The following is a 23331-nucleotide window of genomic DNA, read 5'->3' as shown; positions in this document are numbered from 1 at the left end:
GTCTGTCTCCAGGGTTCTGGTCCACTGCCAGACTCAAAAACTTAGTTGACTGAATGGATTTTTTGAGGGGTCTATAAGAACTGGGGTCCAGGTTGTATTTTATCATGGCGGGTAACAGTGGGCTAGTGAAGACTTGGAAAGGAATGATATTAATGATATTAATACTCTAATTCACATAGTAGCCCTCTTCTCCTCTCTTTCTTTTTTTTTCCTTTTGTGGGGGTAATTAGGTTGATTCACTGATTGATTGATTTAATGGAGATACTGGGATTGAACCCTGGACCTTGTGCATGCTAAGCAGGCACTCCACCACTGAGCTATACCTTCCTACACTTTCTTTTGTTTTTTTGTTTTTTTTTTAATTTTATATTGAAGTGTAGTTGATTTACAATGTTAGCTTCAGGTATACAACAAACTGATTCAGTTATGCATATTCGCCTCCCTTTCTTCTCCTCTTTTGTCCCTGCTTTGCTTTCTTTTCCTCTTCCCTCTCCCACCGCTACACCCACCTTCTTCCTTTTCTTTCCAGAGAAGTGTTTCTCACATTTTGATGCACAAAAGAATTTCCTGGGGAGCCTGCTAAATGCAGATTCCCAGGGCCCTGACCACAGTTCTACTGGGGCTCAAGAATCTGCATTTTAACAAGTATACCAGATGATTCTGATTCCAATTTGAAAAATACTATCTTACAAAATGTAGGAATCTTCGTTTTCCTTGTCTACTAACATTAAATGGGGGAGGTATGAATGTGTTAGTTACAATATGCTCCATTTCCCAGTCACATTACCTGATCAAATCCACACTCAAATCTGTATCAGTGATTCAGACCTCACACATGTTCTGGGACAGAGAACAGCCTTCTGTGTGGTTTGACGTGTGTACTGTGACTAACATCTCCCCCAGCCTTCAGTGCACCTGACTCCCAAGTGTGATGCCTCTGTCTCATTACTTATCTAACAACCATCATTATCACCATCCTCACAGCCACAATAACTGCCATTTATTAAGTCCTTACTAAGTGCTAGACACCTTGAAAAATACTTTACTAGCGTTTTCTCATTTAATATTCACAGCAGCCCTGTGAAGCAGGCACTATCACTACCTCCACCATACTGATGAGAAAGATGAGATTACGGAGGTTATACCCAAGGTCACAAACTTGGAAGTGATGGAGTCATATGAACCCAGACGATGCACCTGCATATCCCATGGTCTTCTCACTATGGCTCCTGATTTATTCTCCTACTAAAGATTTCCTATGATAATAATAACAAAAATAATAATAGTATCTCATTACTACTTACATCAAAACTAATTCCAGAAGGAGTAAAGGCTTAAACGTAAGAAGATGAAACTTGAGGATTAGAAGAGCTGCTGGTGCCAGACAAGATGGATAAAGCCCACAGCAACCTTCTTCCCTCTCATCTCTTACTACAGCTAAAAACTTTGTGCAAGATATAAACAGCAACTAACTACCTGAGGGCTGTGAAAGGTAAACAGAAGAGATGGATAGAGAAAGGGAGTGAAAACTGGGAGCAGTAACCTGTCCAGGGATAAGCTCCCCAGATGTGACCTGAAGACAAGCCCCAGTCATGCAACTGTGCGGTGGCAGGGCAGGGCAGGGCAGGGCAGGGAGCTGAAATTCCAATAGGAACTCTGTCTCTCCGACCAAGATAATTGGAGAAAGAGGCCCCTGCAGTCCCAAAAGTCTGTAAGGAATCCCTGTTTTCTTTTTCTCTTGCTCCTTTGCCCTGAGGGTTGCTCCCAGTCTTGGATCTGTGCTGTAGCCGCAAGGATACAGACAAGTAAAATCCTAAGTGAAACCCCATCTTTCTCCAGTACCATATGATGGCACTTATATGTGGAATCTAAAGAAGTGATACAAATTAACTTATTTACAGAACAGAAACAGACTCACAGACACAGAAAACAAACTTATGGTTACCAAAGGGGAAAAGGAGAGGTGCAGATGGAGGGATAAATTAGGAGTTTGGGATTAACATATACACACTACTATATATAAAATAAACAACAAGGACCTACTGTATAGCACAGGGAACTATACTTAATATCTTGTAATAATCCTAATGGAAAAGAATCTGAAAAAATATATATATATAAAACGAAATCATTTTGTTGTACATCTGAAACTAACACAACATTGTAAATCAACTATACTTCAATTTAATCTTTTTGAGCAGAGGATCAGGAAAGAGTCCTGTATGAACTGGATCACAGAGAGGAATCCTGGAGAGGAAAGAGCCAGAAAAAGGAACCTTCTAATTCTGTACGTAAATCTACACAAGGCCCAGGCTTACCTCTGCTGCTATTCTGCCACCATATTAGTCTTCATATAGGAAAAATATGGGAAATTTTCTTATGACTTTCGTGGGTGTGTGGGTTGGGTATTACATGGGCTGTTCACTTTCTGCTATATACTTCTGTATTTTAATTTTTACAAGGTCCATGTACTATTACGTAATCAGGAAATAGTACTGGGTTTTTCTGTTCTCACTGCTTAACATGTCTTTCTTCAGCAGTAACCCAGATCTCTCAGTTTCCCTGTGGCTGACACTTACGAACTTTAGAACCCAGGTGATTCCAGCACTGTTCATATACCAGGCCTTCAGCTCCATCCATCTCACCACCTCCCCCGGTTCTTGCCTCACTTCTGGCAGTGGGCGGCCACTACCTACTCCACATCAAGGAGCCAACAAATCACAGTTCTCGTGTTAGACCTGGCCCCTCTCCTCCATTAACTGACCTCTCCATTACCGCTTTTGGGGGGTGGGGGAAAGACTTTCATTATTTTAATTTCCCTCTCATTTGAATTATGGAGAAAACAGGAATTTACTCCACTTATGAGAAGGAAGAACACTGGACTTAATGTCAAAGATCCAGATTTAAACCATAGCTCTCTCTCTCTTTTAGCAGCTGTGTGACCCTGGACAGCTTATTTTATTCTCTAGGCCTCAGTTTCTCTGTCTGTAAAGTGGTTTGACAGGGGAGAGAGAAAAGAGAGAGAGAGAGAGAGAAGAAAGAAAGGAAGGAAGGAAGGAAGGAAGGAAGGAAGGAAGAAAGAAAGAAAGAAAGAAAGAAAGAAAGAAAGAAAGAAAGAAAGAAAGAAAGAAAGAGAAAGAAAAAGAGAGACAAAGAGAGAAAGAGAAAGAAAGAAAGAAAGAAAGAAAGAAAGAAAGAAAGAAAGAAAGAAAGAAAGAGAGAAAGAAAAAGAGAAAGAGAGAAAGAAAAAGAGAAAGAGAGAAAGAGAGAAAGAAGGGGAGGGAGGGAGGGAGGAAGGAAGAGAAAGGAAAGAAAGAGAGAAAGAGAAAGGAAGGAAGGAAGGAAGGAAGGAAATAGACTTGCAAAGAGTAATATTTCACCTTCTCCATCCACTAAGGAAAATTCTGTATTTGCTTCCTTGGGCTCTCCCTCTGCCTCTCCCATCAACCCACTACCCTCCACCCTCAGTGTGCTAAGGATGGTTCTGTCTTCACTAGATTTTTTCCCAGATCCATATGATGTAGATAAAGTAATATTTAGATTTGTATATAAAAAGACAGACTGCTACTGGACTGGAAGAAGGAGAGGAGAAAAAAGAAGAAAGAGAAAGAGAGAAAACTAAAACAGGAAACGATTGAAAATGTTTATCTTTTTCAAAAGACTATGCTAGCTCAGTTTAAGAGGTTTTGGGTGGGAGCTTGGACTGGGAAAAGAGCAAAGCTGGGTGTGAGACAGACAAATGGATTATAGATAATGGATGGATAGACAGGTGGATGGGTGGATAGATAGATGATAGATAGATAGATAGGACAAATAGGAAGAGAAGGGGAAGAGAGAGAATAAGAAAAGAGAAGATGAAAGAAGAGGAGGAAATTTGCTCTGTGTAATGAACATACTCTCTTCCAGGCTTTTTTGAAAAACAGAAGTAAAAGTTCAAATTATTTCATGATGCCAGGTTGATGTTTCTCAGCTTGCAGTGGTACCTAGGAGATACTTTTAAGTAACCCTGACTTTATATGGGCCACACGGAGATAACCCTACAATCTCCCACTGAGGTGGAGAAGGTCCCCTGAGATCATAGATACAAAATTATAATTGTTTTACTATTAAGTTTCCTTTGGCTTGTCACTTGAATCTTAGTTCAAATCAGTCACTTGAATCTTAGTTCAGATCAGCACCAAATAGCCTGGATAACAGCGAAGCTGTAGAACTGTAAAGCCTTTGCTTGGGTCTTTGAGAAAGGCACAGGTGGCACCCTAGACATCCTTGCAATCAGCCAGCACTGCTATACCGGCTTAAATGGTGCATGCCTCTCTCAGCCTGCATCTCGCTTTAGAGCCAAGCTCCTTGCCTCTGCCTTTCTCACTAGACTGTGAACATCTTAAGTGAGGGATACAGTCCACTCACCTCTATATTCCCCACCGCAGAGAGACTGAAACATGTCAGGCAAAATGACTAGACTTGAGGCATTAACATTCTCTCTCTGTCTCTCTGTCTCACACACACACACACACACACACACACACACACACACACACACACACACACACACACACACGGGTATTTGTACCCATGGCTCCTCCCCGAGCCTAAACAGCTAGGACATTTCACCTTTACTGTTTCAAAGAAGGACAGCCAGAGCAAAACAGAGAGAATAAAAATAGTTAACTTGTAACTTTTGACCTTCAAAGGCTGAGCTCCTGGCAAAATTAATAGATTTGGATGAATACTTGCTGAGCTAATTCTTCCTCCCCATCCCCGTCCCACCCTCTGACCCAGAGGAAGTAAAATTCACCTGTTCTAGAGGAAAGCGTTGGAGAGAAGAGTAAGACACTTAGATGATGCTGAGTGTCCCTGATTGCCCCTCACTCTGGGGGATGTGTGTGTGGTCAGGGATGTGAGATACACCCGATCCTGGGGTAGAGGGGACCTGTGCCTCACACCAGGTGATACCTGAGGAGCTGGGGGAAATGGTCTCCTCTCCCCACACACATACAGTGCAGGGTAGGAGAGAGAAGATGCGGAATGAAAATGACATAGTCCCAGAGGGCCTAAGACAGCCCTCTGACATTCCCCCCAGTCTTCAGAGTGGCTCAGGAGAGCCCCCACATGTCTCCCGCACTTACCAGGAGTACAGAGAAGCCAGCTGAAAGAAAGTCAGCAGTGCTACAGATGCCTCAGGATCAGGATTTTAAAAAAATAAGCTAGCAACAAATGCTACTATTTACCAAATGTTGGGAGACCAGATGGGCCACACACTTAAACAGCAGTCAGAGTAAGAAGACCCCAGAAGGCCATATGCCTCTACCATCTCCATCACACATACACGCACACATACACGCACATACACACACACACACATACACACATGCTCGCACCTTTCAATGGCTTGAACTTATATAACAACTACAGCAAAAAAAAAAGGGCGGGGAGTGGGAGGAACCCCTGAACTGGCTGAGAAAATCTAGAATTGACAAGTTTCTACCACCAGGAGGAATAAGAGTCTGAGAGAGTTTAACTGAAGTTATATAAAAATAAAGCTACCTTTATTTTGCAGATCTGAATTTGCCCCCAGATTCATTCTCACTACAAGTGTTTGTTGATTGAATGAATAAATGAATTGTGTTGTCGGAGGCAGAAATTCTGCTGCAGTACTACACTCTAGATAGAGTAGTCTTGGCTACTCTCCAAGGAAGATGGTAATTACTAACAAGAGTACTGCTTTCTAGTCCTTGCTTGGTGCTTATTATCAGTAGTTCCTTGAGTAACTTGCAAGGCTATTTGGGACTCAGTTTTCTTAGCTGTAAAATGGGCATAATGATACCTTCCTTGCTCTCCTTACAATGTTATCGTGAAAACAAAATGAGATAACACATGTGAAGCCACTTTATATGGATTATAATAAGGGCATGTGGATCACTCCCATCTCGTGATCCAAGAAGCAAGAGAAAAGTAACTGAGCTCAAGGACCAGAGTTCTGTAGTATCCCTCTTCTCAACCAAAATGTTTTTCCCGAACTGGCAAGGAACAGCAACAAAGTTTTCCCTGGAGTCACATCAGTGCTAACTGATCAGGACCGCACTCTCAATAATCAGCAGAGCACACTACATCAGGAAGAAATTCTCAGGGCACAAAACCGATTTATTTTCATTGGGAAATAGTCTCTACGACACAACAACAAATTAAGCTCTGGGTGACTATTCCCGTAAAACACGTCCTGTGCTTAGCACTGCTATTATGGGGTGCAGAGACCTGGTAAAGAATCAATTAAACCTCTGACACATTCAGTGCAGCTCAAAGACCTGTTTCACAGGTTTCCCCAGAGGAAAATAATCATGTTGCATTATACTTTGGAAGCTGATCGAGGCAGGATTTCTGAGACAAGTTCTGGGGTTTACAAGACAGATTTTAGCTTTTCTAAATCACTTTTGAAGTGCCATTGGAAGGATTACGACATTCAAGCCTCGCCAGCATCATGGTGGAGCAAGAGGGATTAACGGCACACGGGCATACTCCGGAAAACTGTAAGTTGCCTTTTTTTAAAAAGCATTTAAAGAAATGGTGAAAATATTGCAGTATTTACATTCATGCCCATTTTGAAGTGAAAGCAATTATTAAGCCGGTAAAATCAGAGGAATATTGAAACTGAATTTCCTTTCTTTTATTATAATAGGGCTCTCCTACCAAAAGGGGCAGTCATTGTCCAGAAACTCTGTTTTAAAAGAATTTGTAGAATTGCCAGAAGAGCCTCAAAAAAAAAAAAAAAAAAAGAACAAGAGAGTTAATAGTGGAATGTGAATAATGTTTGTAGTTACGCTGCTTGAACTGCGTTTCTCTGATGGCAAGTAGGGATGTTCTCGATAAGAACAGTATGGTTTGGGGGCTAATGCAGACATCTGCATAAACCATCTTCAGTCTCAGTGCCTGAATGACTTCTGTGCCTCAACTCAGATAAACAGAAGGGATTTTGAGGTTCAGGCAGTATATTTTCAGAAGGCTTGCCTACAAATGAACTTTGGTGGAAATAAAAAACTGAACAAGACCGAAGCAAGCCAAGTGTCAGCGAGATCCCTGGGAGGAACAGGTCACAGCCCGCAGATGCCATATGTGTGCCAGGAAGTGGTCTGGGGCACTCAGCTAACCCTCCCCATGCTGAAGGCCAGTCCAAAAGCAGAGAGTCAGAGAGAAGAGATAACATGAGGGTGGAGTATAAATGTCATGTTTTCAAGACATTTTGCCAGGAGAGAGAAAGAAAGAAGAGGAAACCCAGAAAGTAATGACCGGATCAGGCCTGCCCAGTGACATGTTCAGCTGTGGTACAAGGTGGGACGTTTGCAGAGGAAATGCTCTCATGGGGCAGGAATCCGTCTGGTTAGGAGACTGCCAATGTTGGACAATTCTGTTTGGGAAGTCAACCTGCAACACCTTTTCTTTTGAAGTATGAGGAGGTGAGAAGGAGGTTGGGGAACCCCCTTTTTAACCTAACCACCCCTTTTCACTAGAATTTTTCATCAAAACCTTTTGTTCTTTTCTTGCTGAAGTTGCTATCTGAACCCTTGATTGCTTGGAAAACATCCTTTTTTGCAGAATACTATGTACTTGTGTGCATTAACGCTTCCTTAATCTTTCTAGAACAGTGATCTCTCAGAACTACTGAATGTGCTAGGACCTTGGAGTCTTGGGGTCCCGCCAAGGTCTTGGGGCAGCAGGGATAGGGGGCACCCTGCATTCTGGTCTGTGCCCCGCTCTGCACTCAGCCCTCTCCCCTCAACTCGCTCCCCTCAAATCATACCGGGATTCCACCTGTGAGTTCATATGAAAAAAAGAGTTTCCATTGCTTAAAACAAACCAAAAAAGGTGGAAGGGTCGAATATCACTAAGACATTCAGCCTTTTCATTTGACAAAGGAGGGAATTATGAGTCAGTTAAAGGCAAACCAGCAACAGAAGCCAGGTCTATGGACAACCAGTTCCGCCACACTGGTCTTTCTGTCCCTTTGTCCAAAGGAGTTGGGAGGGTCTTCTTCACCTCACCCACCCTCATCTCCACTTAGCCCATCACTCATGTTCAAACCCTTACCACATGACACCACATCTCCCTCAAGGATAAAAGTGAATAGAATCCCTCTGTAGTCAATCCAATTCCACAGACATGTATTGGGCATGTTTCTGTGCAGCCCTGTACCAGGTGCTGGAGATTGACAGGTGAATAAGACACAGTCCTTGCTCCCAGACATGTATACGGCCTGTTATAATTAAAGGTATCTTATAATTATACTACAATACAAATTCTTTCGAATATATTGTATTACAGAAACAAAAGAGAAAGGGGAAGAAAACATTTTAGCAATTCTTCAAAACATTAAACAGAATTACCTTATGACCCAGTAATTCTACTCCTAGGTACATCCCCAAAAGAACTGACAACAGATACTCAAGCAAATACACATAGGAGCTGGCACTCATCGCAACAGCCAAAAGGTGGAAACAATCCAAATGTCCATCAACAGATGAATGCATAAACAAACTGTGGTATATCCATTCAATAGAATATTATTCAAACATAGAAAGGCATGAATTTCTAATATAGCACTGTCACCATGCAAATGAACCTCAAAAATATTGTATAATATAAAAAAAGCTAGGCAAAGGTCATATAGTATATGATTCCATCCAGTATTCCAGACAATGACTCTAGATGTACCAAATATCCAGAAGAGATAAATCCAGGGAGACAGAAAGTAGACTGGTGGTTGCCTGGGGATAGCGGGAAGGACAACAGGGGAGTGACTCCTTAATGTGTACCGCGTTTCCTTGTGGGGTGATGAAAATGTCCTGAAACTAGATCACAGTGACAGTTGCGCAATGTTGTAAATGTACTACACGCCACTGACTTGTTTAGTTTAAAATGGTTAATTTTTTATGTGACTAAGTGGAGGGTTCTTAAAAGGCTGTGAAAGAGCCAGGAAGCAAGCTTATAGGATCAACGGAGGATCAGCTCACATAAGCCTGGAATGTCTGTGGACTTTATCCTGGGAGAAGTGGGATAGCAGCGAGGATTTTTAAGTAGGAGGATGACTTGCTCAGATCTATGTTTTCAACTGGATGTTTTGAGTGGAGGGCTGCCAACACCAGGGAAGGTCTGGACTCATGGCAACTAGACACGTGCAGTCTGCTGGCTCAGTGAGAGATCATAAAGAATGTACTAGGATATAAAAATACCTGCCTGATCATGTTTCAGTTAAGTAATCATAATCATCTTCCACTGAATTTGAAGTCAGAAATATAACTGGGATGAAAATTATTAGCCACAATTCTTTGTGAATCCATTTTTAAAACAGTTCAGGCCAATATTTTTGCACATTCTATCAGCTCTGGCACCCAACAGATCTTTCAAAGCAAAATTAACCTGCTTCCCCTTTCTCTGATGATTACTCATAAAGATTTGTCTTTGAGCATATACTTCACTTAGAAAGAAAACTTAGTTTTGATGACAGCAAACTGCAGTCCAAAAATAGGCTTAGGAAAGGGGCTACGATCCGACATTATTACATTTATTTCCTCGGTCTCAATGTTGGCCACTTCAGCCCATCAAGAAATCCCACACACTGTAATTTCCTTAAAGTTGCCAATGGGATTACTTTATGCAGAGAATAAAGATTTGAATGGAACCTGAACAAAAATCCTATCTGCTCCACACTCATCTAAGGAACAAGTGCAACGTAATCTAGCAGAACCATACAGAATCTATCAAACCAAATTTTGATAAAGCTGGGAATTCAAAAGATCTCTGCCTTGTAGTCAGTGTACCTGACTTGACTTTCGTTCCGAGTGAAACCCCAAGACTGAGGAGTTTCCGGGACTCAGGATTTTCAGCACTAAAACCAGAACATGTGGGTACCTAGCTTTCACTTCCACCAAAACCTCCAAAATTCCATCTTGGATTGCAGGATCAGTTGCATTTGAAAGCAAACAAGTAACAGTAGCAGTGAAGAGGAGAGAGGAAAAGGTGGACATCTTTTGACATCGAAGAAATATATTCAAAGAGCAAGAATGCATTTCTCATGCATCCTCAGACTCACAACTTCAAACCTGCGTACCATGACAAGGATGTAGCTTTCAGGCCGGCTGCAAGAGGTTTTTTCACCTTCAAATTATTCACTCAACAAACACCTACTGAGGTCCTACCATTGACCAGGCTTAGGATGAAGTGTCGGGATCCAGAGATGAAGATGTGCTAGTCTGGTCCTGGGAGATGCTCACGGGCTAGAGGTCAAGTAGAGGAGATGAAGTAGGTGATGGACAAAGTCTTCAGAGCATAATTAATAATCAGAGCTCCCAGCTTCCAAGAGCCAGACACTTATACACATTATCTGTCATTCTCACAACTACACCTCAAGGTGTATTATTGTCCCCATTTTAAAGATAAAAACTTCCGGTGCGGAGAGCCCTTCGTCCTGGGACACGGGGCGCGGCCGGAAAGGCGGCCGCCCCCTCGCCCGTCACACACCGCACGTTCATGGGGAACCTGGTGCTAAACCATTCGTAGACAACCTGCTTCTGGGTCGGGGTTTCGTATGTAGCAGAGCAGCTCCCTCGCTGCGATCTATTGAAAGTCAGCCCTCGACACAAGGGTTTGTAAAAAATAAAATTAAATTAAATTAAATAAATAAATAAAAAATTTAAAAAAAATTTTAAAAAAAGATAAAAACTAAAATAAAAACTGAAGCTCCAAGAGGCGGAACTTACCCAAAACCACCCAGCTAGCAGTGACATGGCAGGCAGATTTTGAGTGAGGTGCTCTTGATTCCAAAGACTCTGGCTAGTCTCCTCTTCCCAGATCCCTTTCAGTGTGATCAGGGTTAAGATCAAGGTTGTTCAGAATCTACCCCAGCTTGTCTTAGCCTTTCGTCAGAGAGTACTGTATCTGCATTCTGTATTAACAGCAAAATTACCGTATTTTAAACATTGATGCTAATCACAGAGACAGGGTGGAGGAAAGCTAGATATTTCTGTTTAACTAGCAGACAATTGGAAACTGCTATTAGAGGCTAGACCAAGATGGCCTAGGGAGAAGAAAACATCAGGCTTCATGAGACTGGATTTGGCACTGATTTTCTTGGATAAGGTACAAGCAACGAAAGAAAAACACAGACAAATTGGATTTCATCAAAAAGAAAAGCTTTTGTGCATTAAAAGGACACTATTAACAGTAAAAAGGCAACCAAAAGGATGGGAGAAAATATTTGCAAATTACATATCTGATAAGCTATTACATATCTTAATATCCCAAATATATAAAGAACTACTGACACTCAAGGACAAAAAAAAAGAAACTGATTTAAAAATGGACCAAGTACTAGAATAGCTATTTCTCCAGAGAAGATATATGAATGGTAAAGAAGCACATGAAAAGATGCTCAACATCACTGATCATTAGGGAAATGAAAATCAAAACCACAATGGGATACCACTTCACATCCATCAGGATGGCTATTGTTTAAAAAAAAAATCACAGAAAATAACAAGTGTTGACAATGATATGGAGCAACTGGAACCCTTGTGCACTATTGGTGGGAAAGTAAAATGGAGCAGCCACTACGGAAAACAGCCTGGCATGTCCTCAAAAAATTAAAAATGCAATTACCATATGATCCAGCAAGACGACTTCTGTCCACATAACCCTCAAAAAAGGGATTTCTTATTCAGTTGGTCTGCGATGGAGCCTGAGAATTGGCATTTCTAATACGTTCCCAGGTGACGCTGCTGCTGCCAGTTCAAAGACCGTAACTTGAGAACCACTTCGAGACGCAGCTAGACCTGACAGCCCTTCTTCCTCCTTCACCTGTAACAAGAGACAGACGGCGGCATCTCTCCCAGGTGGAGGCCCTGAGTGTGATTCTGAGGACTCAGATTCTTAGAAAAATCAGGGGATGGAGGAGAAGGAACCTCCACACCAGAAAACCACCACCAGTACACAGCCCATCTCCCTCACAGTGATGGGGGTCCAGGGATTGGACCATATCTACCACCATCATAAGCTTACCAGACATTTCTGAAGTAAAAGAGAAGGCAGCCAAGAATCGCCAAATAATCGCCGGTACTAAAGAACAAGAGCATCAATGCCAAGAAAGAGAATCAATTCACAAGGAAGTGGAATTGATCAAATGAAAAGGTGCTAAAAAGGTATAATTAATACCCTCTGATAGACGCCAGAGACATCCACACATGTAAGGAAGAAGAAGGGGAAGAGGAGGGGAAGGAAAAAAGGGGGAGAAGATTGTTATAAACACACACACACACACACACACACACACACACACACACACATACATGCACACTGATTTGTTTTTAGGCATTACATGTAGTATACAGAAATTTTCCAATATTAACAGCACAGCTCAGTAAATTTTTACACTTGTATGTATCTTGAAATCACCACCTATATCAAACCCTGCAGAAGGCTCCCTTCCCTGTTAGTAGCCCCCAAAGATAATCATTATTCTGCCTTTCAGCACTATAGATCTGTTTTGACTGCTTTTGAATCTCATACAAATAAAATCAGCAGTTACATACTTGTTTGTGTCTGGCTTCTTTCGCTCAACTTTATATCTATGAGATTCATTCTCCTTATTGTGTGTAGCAGTAGTTTGTCCTTTTTCATTGATATATAGTAGTCCATTATAGGAGTATACATACATATCACAATTTATTTTTTCACTCTTGTTAGTGGACATTTGGGTTGTTTCCATTTTGGCTAACAAATAATGTGGCTAAGAATGTTCTTATAACATATCTTTTGATGAACATAGATACTCATTTGTCTTGAGTATATATCAAGTGGCATTATTTGTCTTGAGTATGTATCGAGTGGCAACATTTACTTATGTTTAACTTTAGTAAATGCTGTCAACTAGTTTTCCAAAATGGCTGTACCCACCCTCTGTATATGAGAATTCCAACTGCTCTATATCCTGGCCAGGATTAGATTTATTAGTTCTTTTAATTGCATCATGACTGGGGAGGGGTGGGGGTGGGGGAGTAGGGAGGAAGATGGAGGATCATGTGGTTTTAATTTATATTAGCCTAGCAAATAATGATATTGAGCACCCTTTCATATGCTGATATTCAGATATCCTCCTTTGTGAAGCAGTCATTACAGTCTTTAGCTTATTTTCTTAATTGGACTGCATGTCTTTTTCTTATTGATTTGCAAGAGTTCTTTATATATGCTGGGTGTGAATGCTTTGACAGATATATGTGTATTGCTAATGTTCTCTACCAATCTGTGGCTTGCCTTCTCACTCTCTTAATGGTGCCTTTTGATGGATGGAATTGTTCATAGTAAGTTAATTCATCAAGCTTTTCTCTTATGGTTTACACTTTTTGTATCCTATTTAAATTTGTTTTGCTTACCCCAAGATTATGAAGATATCCTGTCATGTTTCCTTTTAGAATCATTATCATTTTATCTTCCACATTTATATCTATGGTCCATCATGAATGCTTGTATATGGTGTGAAGGGTCACTCTCTTCTTCTTTTTCTTTCATTTTTTTATGAATATCCAGTTGACCGAGAACCGTTTACTGAAAAGTTGATGCTTTCTCCATTGACTCGCACTATAACATTTGTCATAAATTAAGGGTGGAGGGAGGGCTGCTGAACTCTATTTCATTGGTCTGTTTGTCCATGTATCGCACTGTCTTGATTTCTGTAGCTTCATAGTAAGTTCACATCTGGTATTGAAAATCCTCCTCTCTGTTCATCTTCTACAATGTTGCCTTAGCCATTCTAGGTTTTTTGATCCCATACAAATTTTAAAATAAATCTGCCAATACCCACTTTAAAAAAAACTTCTTGGAGTTTTTATTGAGTTTGCATTAAATCTGTAGGTCAACATTAGAGAAATGTATATCTTATCCACATTGTGCCTTCCAATCCATGATCATGGTTTATCCCTCAATTTACTTTATTCTCCTTTAATTTCTCTCAGCAATGTTTTATGGTTGTCATCATGCTGGTCTTCGAAATCTTTTATTAGATTTATTCCTAGATATTTTGTGCTTTCTGTTGTTATTGTGAATGGCGTTTTGAAATTTTTATTTTCTAGATGTTTGTCGCTGGCATGTAGAAGTACAAATAAGTTGTACATTGACCTCGTATTCAGCTCCCTTGCTAAATTTACTTACTTAGTGCTTTATAGATTGTACTAGATTTTCTTCCTGTTCAAACATATCATCTGTGAATAATAATGCTTTATTTCTTCCTTTCCAATATTTATACCTTTTTAAAAGCCGGCGTAATGAAGTATCATTTACATACAATAAAATTCACCAATTTGAAGGGTACAGTTTAATGAGTTTTGGCAAATGCATACAGTCCCAACATAACCACCACCACAATCAAGATACAGAATATTTCCATCCCCCGAAGATTCTTCTCAGTGTCCATTTGCAAAAAGGACTGGGGAGAAAAAAAGTCACATTGCTAGTCATACTGCTAGACTGAGTTAATTAGCATGGGGTCACAGAAAACGGGGCAGCTAGACTCTCTGGAAGGGGAGCGGGAGGTGAAGCTTCTCCACAAAGCTGTTCCTCAGTCTTTTTTGCACACAAAATCAGTAGGAGGACTCTCTTAAAATCCTACTGCCTGGACTCAACCCCCAGAGATTCTGATTTACTTCCTCTATGGTGGAGTCCAGGCATTGGGTATCTTGCAAAAGCCGCTCAAGGTGATTCCCATGATCGATCAAGGCTGAGAACGACTGGGCCAAAGGCAGTCATTTTTGCAGGGGAGGGTAGCTTTTTCAAAACTGTAAAAGCCAAAGCAACTGTCACCAAAGGGAATTACCTACAAGGGAAAAAATCACACCTAATCCTACTGCCCTTGCACAGCAAATATTCTCAGTGCTTTGTCCACAGGCAGACACACTTTTTGCACAGTTCTATGCATTGTGGTCATGCAATTTCCTTTTACTTTTTTAGTTACCATTATCATAAACTTCTTGCTTATACCCCTACATAGGGGGGCAGTTTAGGGTAGAGGCTCTGAGCGTGGGCTTTGGAGTTAGATGAACCTGGGTTAAAATCTCAGATTTTTCACTTAAAAGCTAGGGCTCTCCAGCAAACTCCATAACATATTTGAACTTCAGAGGCTCTAGCTGTAAAATAGGAATAATCGTCCCTACTTCTTAGGTACCTACCTCACAGGTTCATTCTGGGGACTGATGTTTGTGAAGTTGTAACAGCAAAACACCTGGCAGGCACCCTTCAGGCTTTCAGTTACGGTAGCTGTTAATATCATCGAAATGAGTAGGATTGTCCACTGAAAGGAATGACATTCTAGGGCACTAAATGTCAACAGATCAAGGGATTGGGAGAAGAAGGGACCTCATTCATACTCACCACCAAGGATTCAGGAGGGCTGGGGGAGTGGCTTATAGAAGATCGGCTGTGTGTGTGCATGTGTAAGTGGGTGTGCATGCGTGTCCATCTTAAAGTCCTGTGTGGGGTGGAGTTACCACAGTCAAACCTAAATCTGAGAGTAGAAGAATTCAAGATGACCCCTGGATCACCTGTTTCAACGCCAACACCACGACCACAAGAGCCGTAAGGAATGGAATGTACAGGCCAATTGAGCAAATTCTCTTGTTTTCTCTCCACGAGGCTGAAAAACCAGGCTGACTCCAAGGAGAACTAAGGGAATATCTCTGGGGGTCTTGGGCTCATCACAGAAGGTCAGGTGCTGAGGATGGAGGAAAAGCATTCTTGTGTCAGGTGGAGTGAGAGTCTCAGGCCATCTGACTCTTTAAAACAATAATAATAATAATAATATAAATTGATAGAGAAGTGCTATTGCAAGCACTTTCATTAACTAAATTAAATCATTTCATCCTCACAACTATCCTATGCAGTAGGTGTTATTATCCCCATTTTACAGATGAGGAAACTGAGGCACAGAGCAGTTAAGTAAACTCACCCAAGATCACACAGAAAATGGTAAGAGTCAGAATTGAAAACCCAGGGACCATGTTCTCAACCACCATTGTACCCCAAGCAGATGAAGTGAGTCATATTAGTTATAATTAAATTGAAATGGTCTTTGTGAAGATACCATATCATAATTTGCTCAACCATTCCCCTTTTATTTAGTATTTCCCACTCCTAGCTGTAGCAAACATCTTCACGCATATAGCTTTTCACATCTGTTGAATTGTCTCAGGATTCTTTCCCGTGAATGGCGTTACTGGGTCCAAGGAGATAAACAGTGTTATGGTTGTTGCCACATACTATTGGAGCGTTTACCGAACAGGCTGCATCAGTTGACAAAAGTCAGTAGCAGAGTACCACTTCCACTGCCACCTCAAGCAGCATGGGCAGAATTATTTGCATAAATAAAGAAACATTTATAAAACATTTTTTAAAATTTTATAGCCTCAACAGTTGGAAATGTACAGCATCAGGCTTGCTGGCCAGCTGCGCTTCTGGGAGTTTTCCTTTATTCAAGGCCTCTCCATTCACCTCACCTGAAGTTGAACCATTATCCTCCAACAGGCCAGGTCCTGGACTCCCAAAGCATCTGGAACTTTGGAAGGTGAGGGGCCCATACGTTTGGCCTTTCGTCTACAGCACTAAATGCTACCCCAGTTTGGCTGGGATTTCTTTCCCACTGTACCAGCTGGCCTTCCTGCATGAACTGGAATGACATTTAAGCCAGGCGAGCTGTCCCCCTCGTCACTGAAACCAGTGCTTCTCAGACTTAACTGTATCTACAAAGCACCCGGAGATCTTGTTAAACTGAAGATTCTGATTCAGTAGGTCTAGGCCGGGGCCTGATGGAACAAACTCCCAGGTGCTGTTAATACTGCAGATCCTAGGAACCTAAATTAAATTATTTAAACTCCTTAAATCAGACAGCAAATCAAACCCAGGCAGTCCCATCAGAACCTTCTAATTTCAACTCTGCTTCTGACAGCCTCCAAGTCCTTAGTCTAGTCGAGCCCTCTCTCAGCCTCAGTTTCCCCATCTGTACAAGGAAAGAACGAGACTGGTGACTGAGTCCCTTCTGTGGTTTTTGTTTCCATCCTGGACTTCTTTAGCCCATTCATATTATTCTCACATATTTATTCAACAAACAACATTTGAACTCAAAGGATGGGGCACAGGCACCTTTTGAACACGAGAAATGTAAGGATGAACAATTTAGACATAGTTGCTGCTTTTGTGGGAGCTCAAGTCTCATGGGGAAGACGGGGAAATTGGAGTCGGAAACAGCCTGAGACGTGTCTGGGTAGGAAAAGCGCAAGGTGCTATGGGATAGCAAATGGATCTCACCCAGACTGATGGAGATCAGAGGAGACTTCCCGAAGGCAATCATCCCTAAGCTGAGCCCTGAAGGATGAGAGGTGGGATCCAGGTGAAGCTGAGCAAGGGGAGTGGACTGTGGTCCAGGCCCAGGAGAAGGCATGGCAAAGGCCCAGGGCAAGAAAGAGAACCGGGCTTTTGTGAAGCTGGGAGAGGTTCGTGTAGGCAGAGCGTGGAGGAGAAGTGGTGAGAGAGGAGCAGGAGGGATGGCAGGGTCCAGAGGGTCGAGGGCCTGCAGCGCCATGGACATGGACATTTTCCTAAAGGGCATGGCAAGCCCCTGGAACACCTAAAGAAGGGGTGGATTTTAGGAAGATGGCTTTTGCTCCAGTGTGAAGACTGGACAAAAGGGGACAAGCTCAAATATGAGGAAACCAGGAAACAGACTGGCAAGAGTTCAAGCGAGAGATGACAAAAGCCTGGACTAGGATGCAGCAGTGGGAGATGGTGGCTTTGGATGTACCAAGGCAGAGACAAGAGGTACAAGTGACAGGTCTTGGCTGAAGGTGGAGGATGAGGAGTTGGAAAAGCACACAAATCTTTGTGGCTTACAAACCAACATTCATTTCTGGTGCATGGGTCTGTGAGTCAGCTGAGCTCAACCTATCATAGCTGGGCTCAGCAGCAGGCCCTAGGTCAAGCTCAGGTCTGCCCCACGAGTCTCCCATTCAGGGACCCAGGCTGAAGGAGCTGTGGCTATCTGTGGCCTGCTCTTCCTGTGACAGATGGCAGGAGCACTGGGGAAGCAGAAACACAGGTGCCTCCCAGCACAGAGCCACTAGCGCCTCACGAGGAAGGGCCACATGGTCATTCCTTCATTCAAAGCAAGACCTGTGGACAAGCCCAAAGTGAATGAGGTGCAGAAGTATACTCTGCTTCAAGATGGAAAGGAAGGGAGAGTGTGTGCTAAACAATAAGACAGTCTACCACAGGGAATTCAGCACAACCCCTGGATAGATGGTGGAGTCATGTACTGAAATAAGGAACACATAAGGAGGGGGACTATGTTTTTGGATAGGAGTGCAGAAAGAAATGGATTCCATCCACACTGAATGGAGTTACCGGTGAGATGCTCAAGCAGAGATGTCAATGAGGCAGTTGGATAAATGATCCACAGCTCAAGAGAGAGACAGGGGCTCAAGACTTGCATTTGTGAGTCACCAGCATGGGGTTGGCCTTGAGAAGGGATGAGATCATCCAAGGAGAATCTGCAGTTAGAAACAGGGCAGAACCCTTGGGAACTTCAAGGAATGTTCTTGGAAGAGAGACCCACGAAGGAGACTGAGGTGGAGCCAAACTCAGAGCAAAAACGTCGAGTTCTGAAAAGAGGGAGCGGGCAAGAGTACCAAACACCAGAAAAGTCCAGAGGGTCTGAGCACAGGGATCCGTGTCGCTCACGCTGGGCGATCAGAAGCTAGACCCTCAGACAGCAAACAGAGGAGTTAATTCAACAACCAGCCTCCTGCCTCTACCTCTGGAACAAGGCAGGAGACATCCACTGCTCTCTCAAAGTAGATTCGCGTAAGCTTTTTATCAAAGTACAACATACGCATGGAAAGATGCACAAATTTTAAGTGCACGTAAGTGTACGGCTCAGTGCATTTCCCCAAGATAAGCGCACCGGGTACCCAACACCCCAGCAGTGCCCCAAAGCCCTCCCCTTGTCCCTTCATGAAACCCCTTCCACACCCCAATTTTGAAAAGAAGCCGGTGCCACGTGCGACCAGCTGGGAACCTTGCTGAAACTGAGGCTCCCAAGTTCCAAACTCAGAGCTTCCTGTGCTCACTGCTCCCCCACCCCGTCCTCCCTCCAGAGGGCTCTCTCCTGATTCATTCCTCCTCCTCTCCATTCATCACCCATTCAGCACATTTGAGTTGAGGGCCTGGGTGTCATACACTCCTCTATGGGGCAGAGAGAGAATCTAAAGGTGAGTAACCCCAGGCCTCGTGTTTCAAAAGACAGACGTGTCAACAGGCAATTACCAGACCCTGTGATGCTGTGATAATAGAGGTGGTGCTGTGTGTGTGGGTGTCGAGGGTGTACGTGCAGGTGCACTCAGGGGGAAGAGCATGTTGGAAACAATTGAAATTGTGGAGGCAGGATCAACAGGACTTCTAAGTCTTTGCTGGGGTGGAACGGGACTGGCTTTAGCTTTATGTCATGGACTTTCATAGCTATCCTTCATTGCTCACCACTTGCATCAAGCACAGGCGGCCTCCTTCCAATCTAACCAATCGCACCACTGACAGTTCTGTGACTGGACAGTAGAGGGCGTTAAAATACTGTGCTTGATACAAACTGCCATGGCTTCTATAATCTAAAAGGAAACATTTTCATAAAGGCTCTGCAAGAAAATGAGGAGAGATGAAGCCCAGAGAGGGGAAGAGATGTGCCCAGGATCACACAGCTGCTCAGTAGCAGAACAAATCCATTCTCCCAGGCCCATGCAATTTACTTTTTGATGTTCTAAATTTTCCAAAACTTGCAATTCGTATAATTTAAGGATGCTTCCAGAAACATTATTCTTTTTCCTTTGTTTTTTTTTTTTGCCATGATGTAGAGGTATATTTCAGTTTATAAACCTATTCCAAATATAATGTATATTTGCTTTCTCTTTCTTCCTAAATCTGAAGATGGTGTCAAATTCCCTGGGGAAGTATAGTGGTTCAGTGCACACCCATGCTCTGTAATAAGTCTGGGTTTGACTTGTAAGCTCTGCCTTCTTCTTGGTATGACCCCAGATGCGTTTCTTAACTGCTTCCAGTGTCTCAATCCCAGTCTGTCAAATGGGGCCGTGATCACACACATGCCACAAGAAGCTGTTGTCAGGGTTAACTGAATGCAAATGAAGTGCTCTGAACAATTCCTGGCAAGGAGCGATGGCTCCATCAACACGGGCTCTTACTCTCAATCTCCTGGCTGAGCAGTGCTGGTCAGCCACTCCATGCTGTGTCTGGGTGGGTGAGGAGCCCAGCCATGTGTCCTCTAGCCTGTGCAATCAACAGGCTTGTTTGGTTTCAAGTCCTCATTCTTCCCTGTTGTTATGGGCTGTGTGACCATGAGCAAGTCCCTTCACTGCCCTGGGCCACAGTTTCCTCATTCCTCAAACAGGACTGATAATATCACTATGATGATGATGATGATGATGTCTCCTAGTGCAGCAAAAACTCCTTTTAGGTCAATTCAACAAATATTTTCTGATGCCCTACTATGCCCTAGGCCTAGTGTGGGGTCCTGGGGAGAAAGAGAATCAGTCAAAGCCATGTACTTGAGGATCTAGTAGTGAAGCGGGCTAGAAAGGCTGGTGATCATACAAATTTACCAGAGACTATGGTGAATACAAGAGAAGAAGCACTAGTTAGAGGGTTCCAGGAAGTCTTCCTGGAGGTGGTGAAATCTCAGCTGGCTTTTGAAGAATGAATAGGAGCTTGCCAGGCTCATTTTCCTTTAAAGTCAATGGTGATAGTTTGTGGAATCAGGAGTCCTAAATGGGGGGTCTCTAGTACATATCATTCTAAGCTTTTCTTTTGTCTTAGCCTCATGGACCTCAGGCCCAATACTCCACGCAGTCTCCCTCTTTTTTTCCCTTCCTTCTGAGGGAGGCAGCAAGCTGGTGAATTAAGCCTGCTTTAGAAGAAAAGAAGCTCAAACCACAGCAGTTTGGAAAAGGTGGGAGGCCCCTGCCCACACAGATCACCTGGAGGCAGGTCACCCTGACTAGCACCTGTCCCAGGGGAGCATCCCACAGCTCCCTCTCTGCCTTCCAGTAGAGAAGACATGAAGATCCCAGCCTCTGTTCCTCCTCCAGGCAGCCACACAAGACATTGCCATTCACATCTTCGCGATTCTATCTCTGCCTGAATTGTTCTTTCTCACCCTCTCCCTGCCCACCCAAGTTCCAAGTCACCTCCAGGAGGCTTCTGTTGCCCGCCACCCCGGCAGAGTGGTCCCCCTCGCACTTCCAACGTGACCCAGAGGGACATCATCATCACCCTGTATTCTAGGCTCTACCTCCCATTAAGCAGTGAGCTCTCTGCAGGCAGGTACTGTGTCTCAGACACTTTCTGTACCCACAGCTCCTGGCACAGAACGGGACTCAGAGCACCTTGCTCAGTAAATGTTTGCTGAATTGAATTGGACTGAACTGAACTGAAATCATCCCAGAATTCCTGACTCTTTCCAGTCAGTGTTTTTGGTTGTCTTGGCAGGAAGCAGAGGGCACCCTCATAGAGGTAACTGAAGAGCATGTAATGAACAAAGTATTTAGAAGTCTGGGTAAAGTGAAAGGAAATTAAGATGGTGAAGCACTCAGAGACCGGGTTACTACCCCTAGGCCTGAAGAGTGGAGGAAGGGAGCTGGTGTAGAACTTGGCCAGAGAGGCAGCCAGCAGAGAAAGGCCACCCGACGGGAGCAGTGGATGCAGCCACTGCCAAACCACAGCATGGGGGGGTCACCTCCCACTCATCTCCTGCTGTCACCGCACCCCCATTGGTTGAACCCAAACGGAAGACAGAGACGAAAGGAACCAGGGCGGGTACAGGCCACAGAAGGCAGCTTCCCTGGGCATGGAACAGAGTGAATAAAAGCAAAGAGTGGATCGGGATGGGGAAATGGGGGATACCCAGTACAACTGGTTTTTCCCAAAATATCCTCCACATTGCATCAGCATCAGAATCACTTCAGGAGCTTATTTCTGAAGCAGATTCCTAGGCTCCAGCCCAGACCTACTAAATCAAAATACCGATCGATGGGGCCTGGGGACCTGCATTCTCAGGAAGTTCCCTCTCACCACCCAAGGCAATTATGGAAATCACCCAAGGACCTCTGAAAAGTATGGGATTATGGGAAGTTTGCACTTGGTTCATTCAGAATGTGAACCTACAGAGTCACCCCAGGTGACTGATGCTGGTTCTCTATCCACGACTCCCAAAGGCCCAGGACGCCTAATTCATTCATTCCCCCAGCATCACTGAGGATGTGCTAACGTCTGGGCCCCATGAAGGGTTCTAGCAACACAAAGGTGAACCAGGATGAACCAGAACATCCTAGAGGCATGCCGTGTAGGGATTCTTCTGGGGGCTCCAAAAACATGTCTACCAGGTGGGGATGACTCCTCAGTGCTTCTGCAAGCACTGGCCCAAATAATCACCATCACACACATGACACCCAAATATACCTCTCTCCTGAGTTTGGGTGTGTAGCTGCCTAGAAAACATACATATGGAGGCCCCACAATCCCCTCTAGTCCCCATGGCTTAAAGGGACTCATCTTCTAACCCCCCACCAAGGCTCCCAACCTCAAGGAGAGGTGCCATCAGCCACTCAGTTGTTTAAGCAGAAGCTGGGCACCATTTACAACACCTCTCCCTCCCCACCCCGCCTCCAGTCCCCAGGTCTATCCATTCCTTCAGCCTCCTGACTCTCCACCGCTTCCCTTCTTTAAGCTTCACCCAGCACCTCAGGTCATTTTCATTTTCCCCCTTTATTAACCAATGACCCAACAAGTGTCCTCGTCCTTCCTAAGTCATTGTTGCCAGAGGGATCTTGTAAATATGTCAAATCCGAATGTGTCACTCCCCTGCTTAAAATCATCGATGCTCCTTGGTGCCCTGGGGACCTAGTCCAGACTCTTTACTAGTACACAAGGCTCTTCACATCAGGCCAGGCTTGAGTTTCGACCTCATTCCCACCACTTCCCATCCCCTCCCTGCCCCACACACCCTCACACCCTCATCGTAGATTTTAAGCTCATGCACTTGCTCGCCTTCTCCCTAGAATATTCTCCCCCTGCTATACCTGGTCAATTCCTCTTCTCCTATCAAAGGCATCTCAAGGGTCATTTTATCCTTAAAGTCTTCTCTGACCCACCAGACTGGATGAGTCTGTACTCCCTCAGTATCTTGCTCTCATTTCTGATCGATTTTATCTCACCAGCTGGGAGTAGTCTGTCAGTCTCTTCCATTAG

The 23331-nt window shown here is 43.6% G+C and overlaps 1 protein-coding gene across 1 annotated transcript in view; it reads left to right on the top strand.

Moving 5' to 3' along the window:
• The first annotated feature begins 6362 nt into the window (after positions 1-6362).
• The window catches only part of PTPN3 (protein tyrosine phosphatase non-receptor type 3), a 129074-nt gene continuing 112105 nt past the window's right edge, over positions 6363-23331 (top strand). Inside the window, exon 1 of the mRNA XM_006213371.4 lies at positions 6363-6524. Within this exon, the coding sequence (XP_006213433.3) occupies positions 6476-6524 (49 nt within the window). The 5' untranslated portion in view covers positions 6363-6475. The remainder of the gene's footprint in view (positions 6525-23331) is intronic.

Source organism: Vicugna pacos, chromosome 4 (assembly GCF_048564905.1).
Source record: "Vicugna pacos chromosome 4, VicPac4, whole genome shotgun sequence".
In the NCBI taxonomy this organism is placed as follows: domain Eukaryota; kingdom Metazoa; phylum Chordata; class Mammalia; order Artiodactyla; family Camelidae; genus Vicugna; species Vicugna pacos.
The sequence above is the reverse complement of the archived record's forward strand: the minus strand, read 5'-3'. Positions and strand labels throughout refer to the sequence as shown.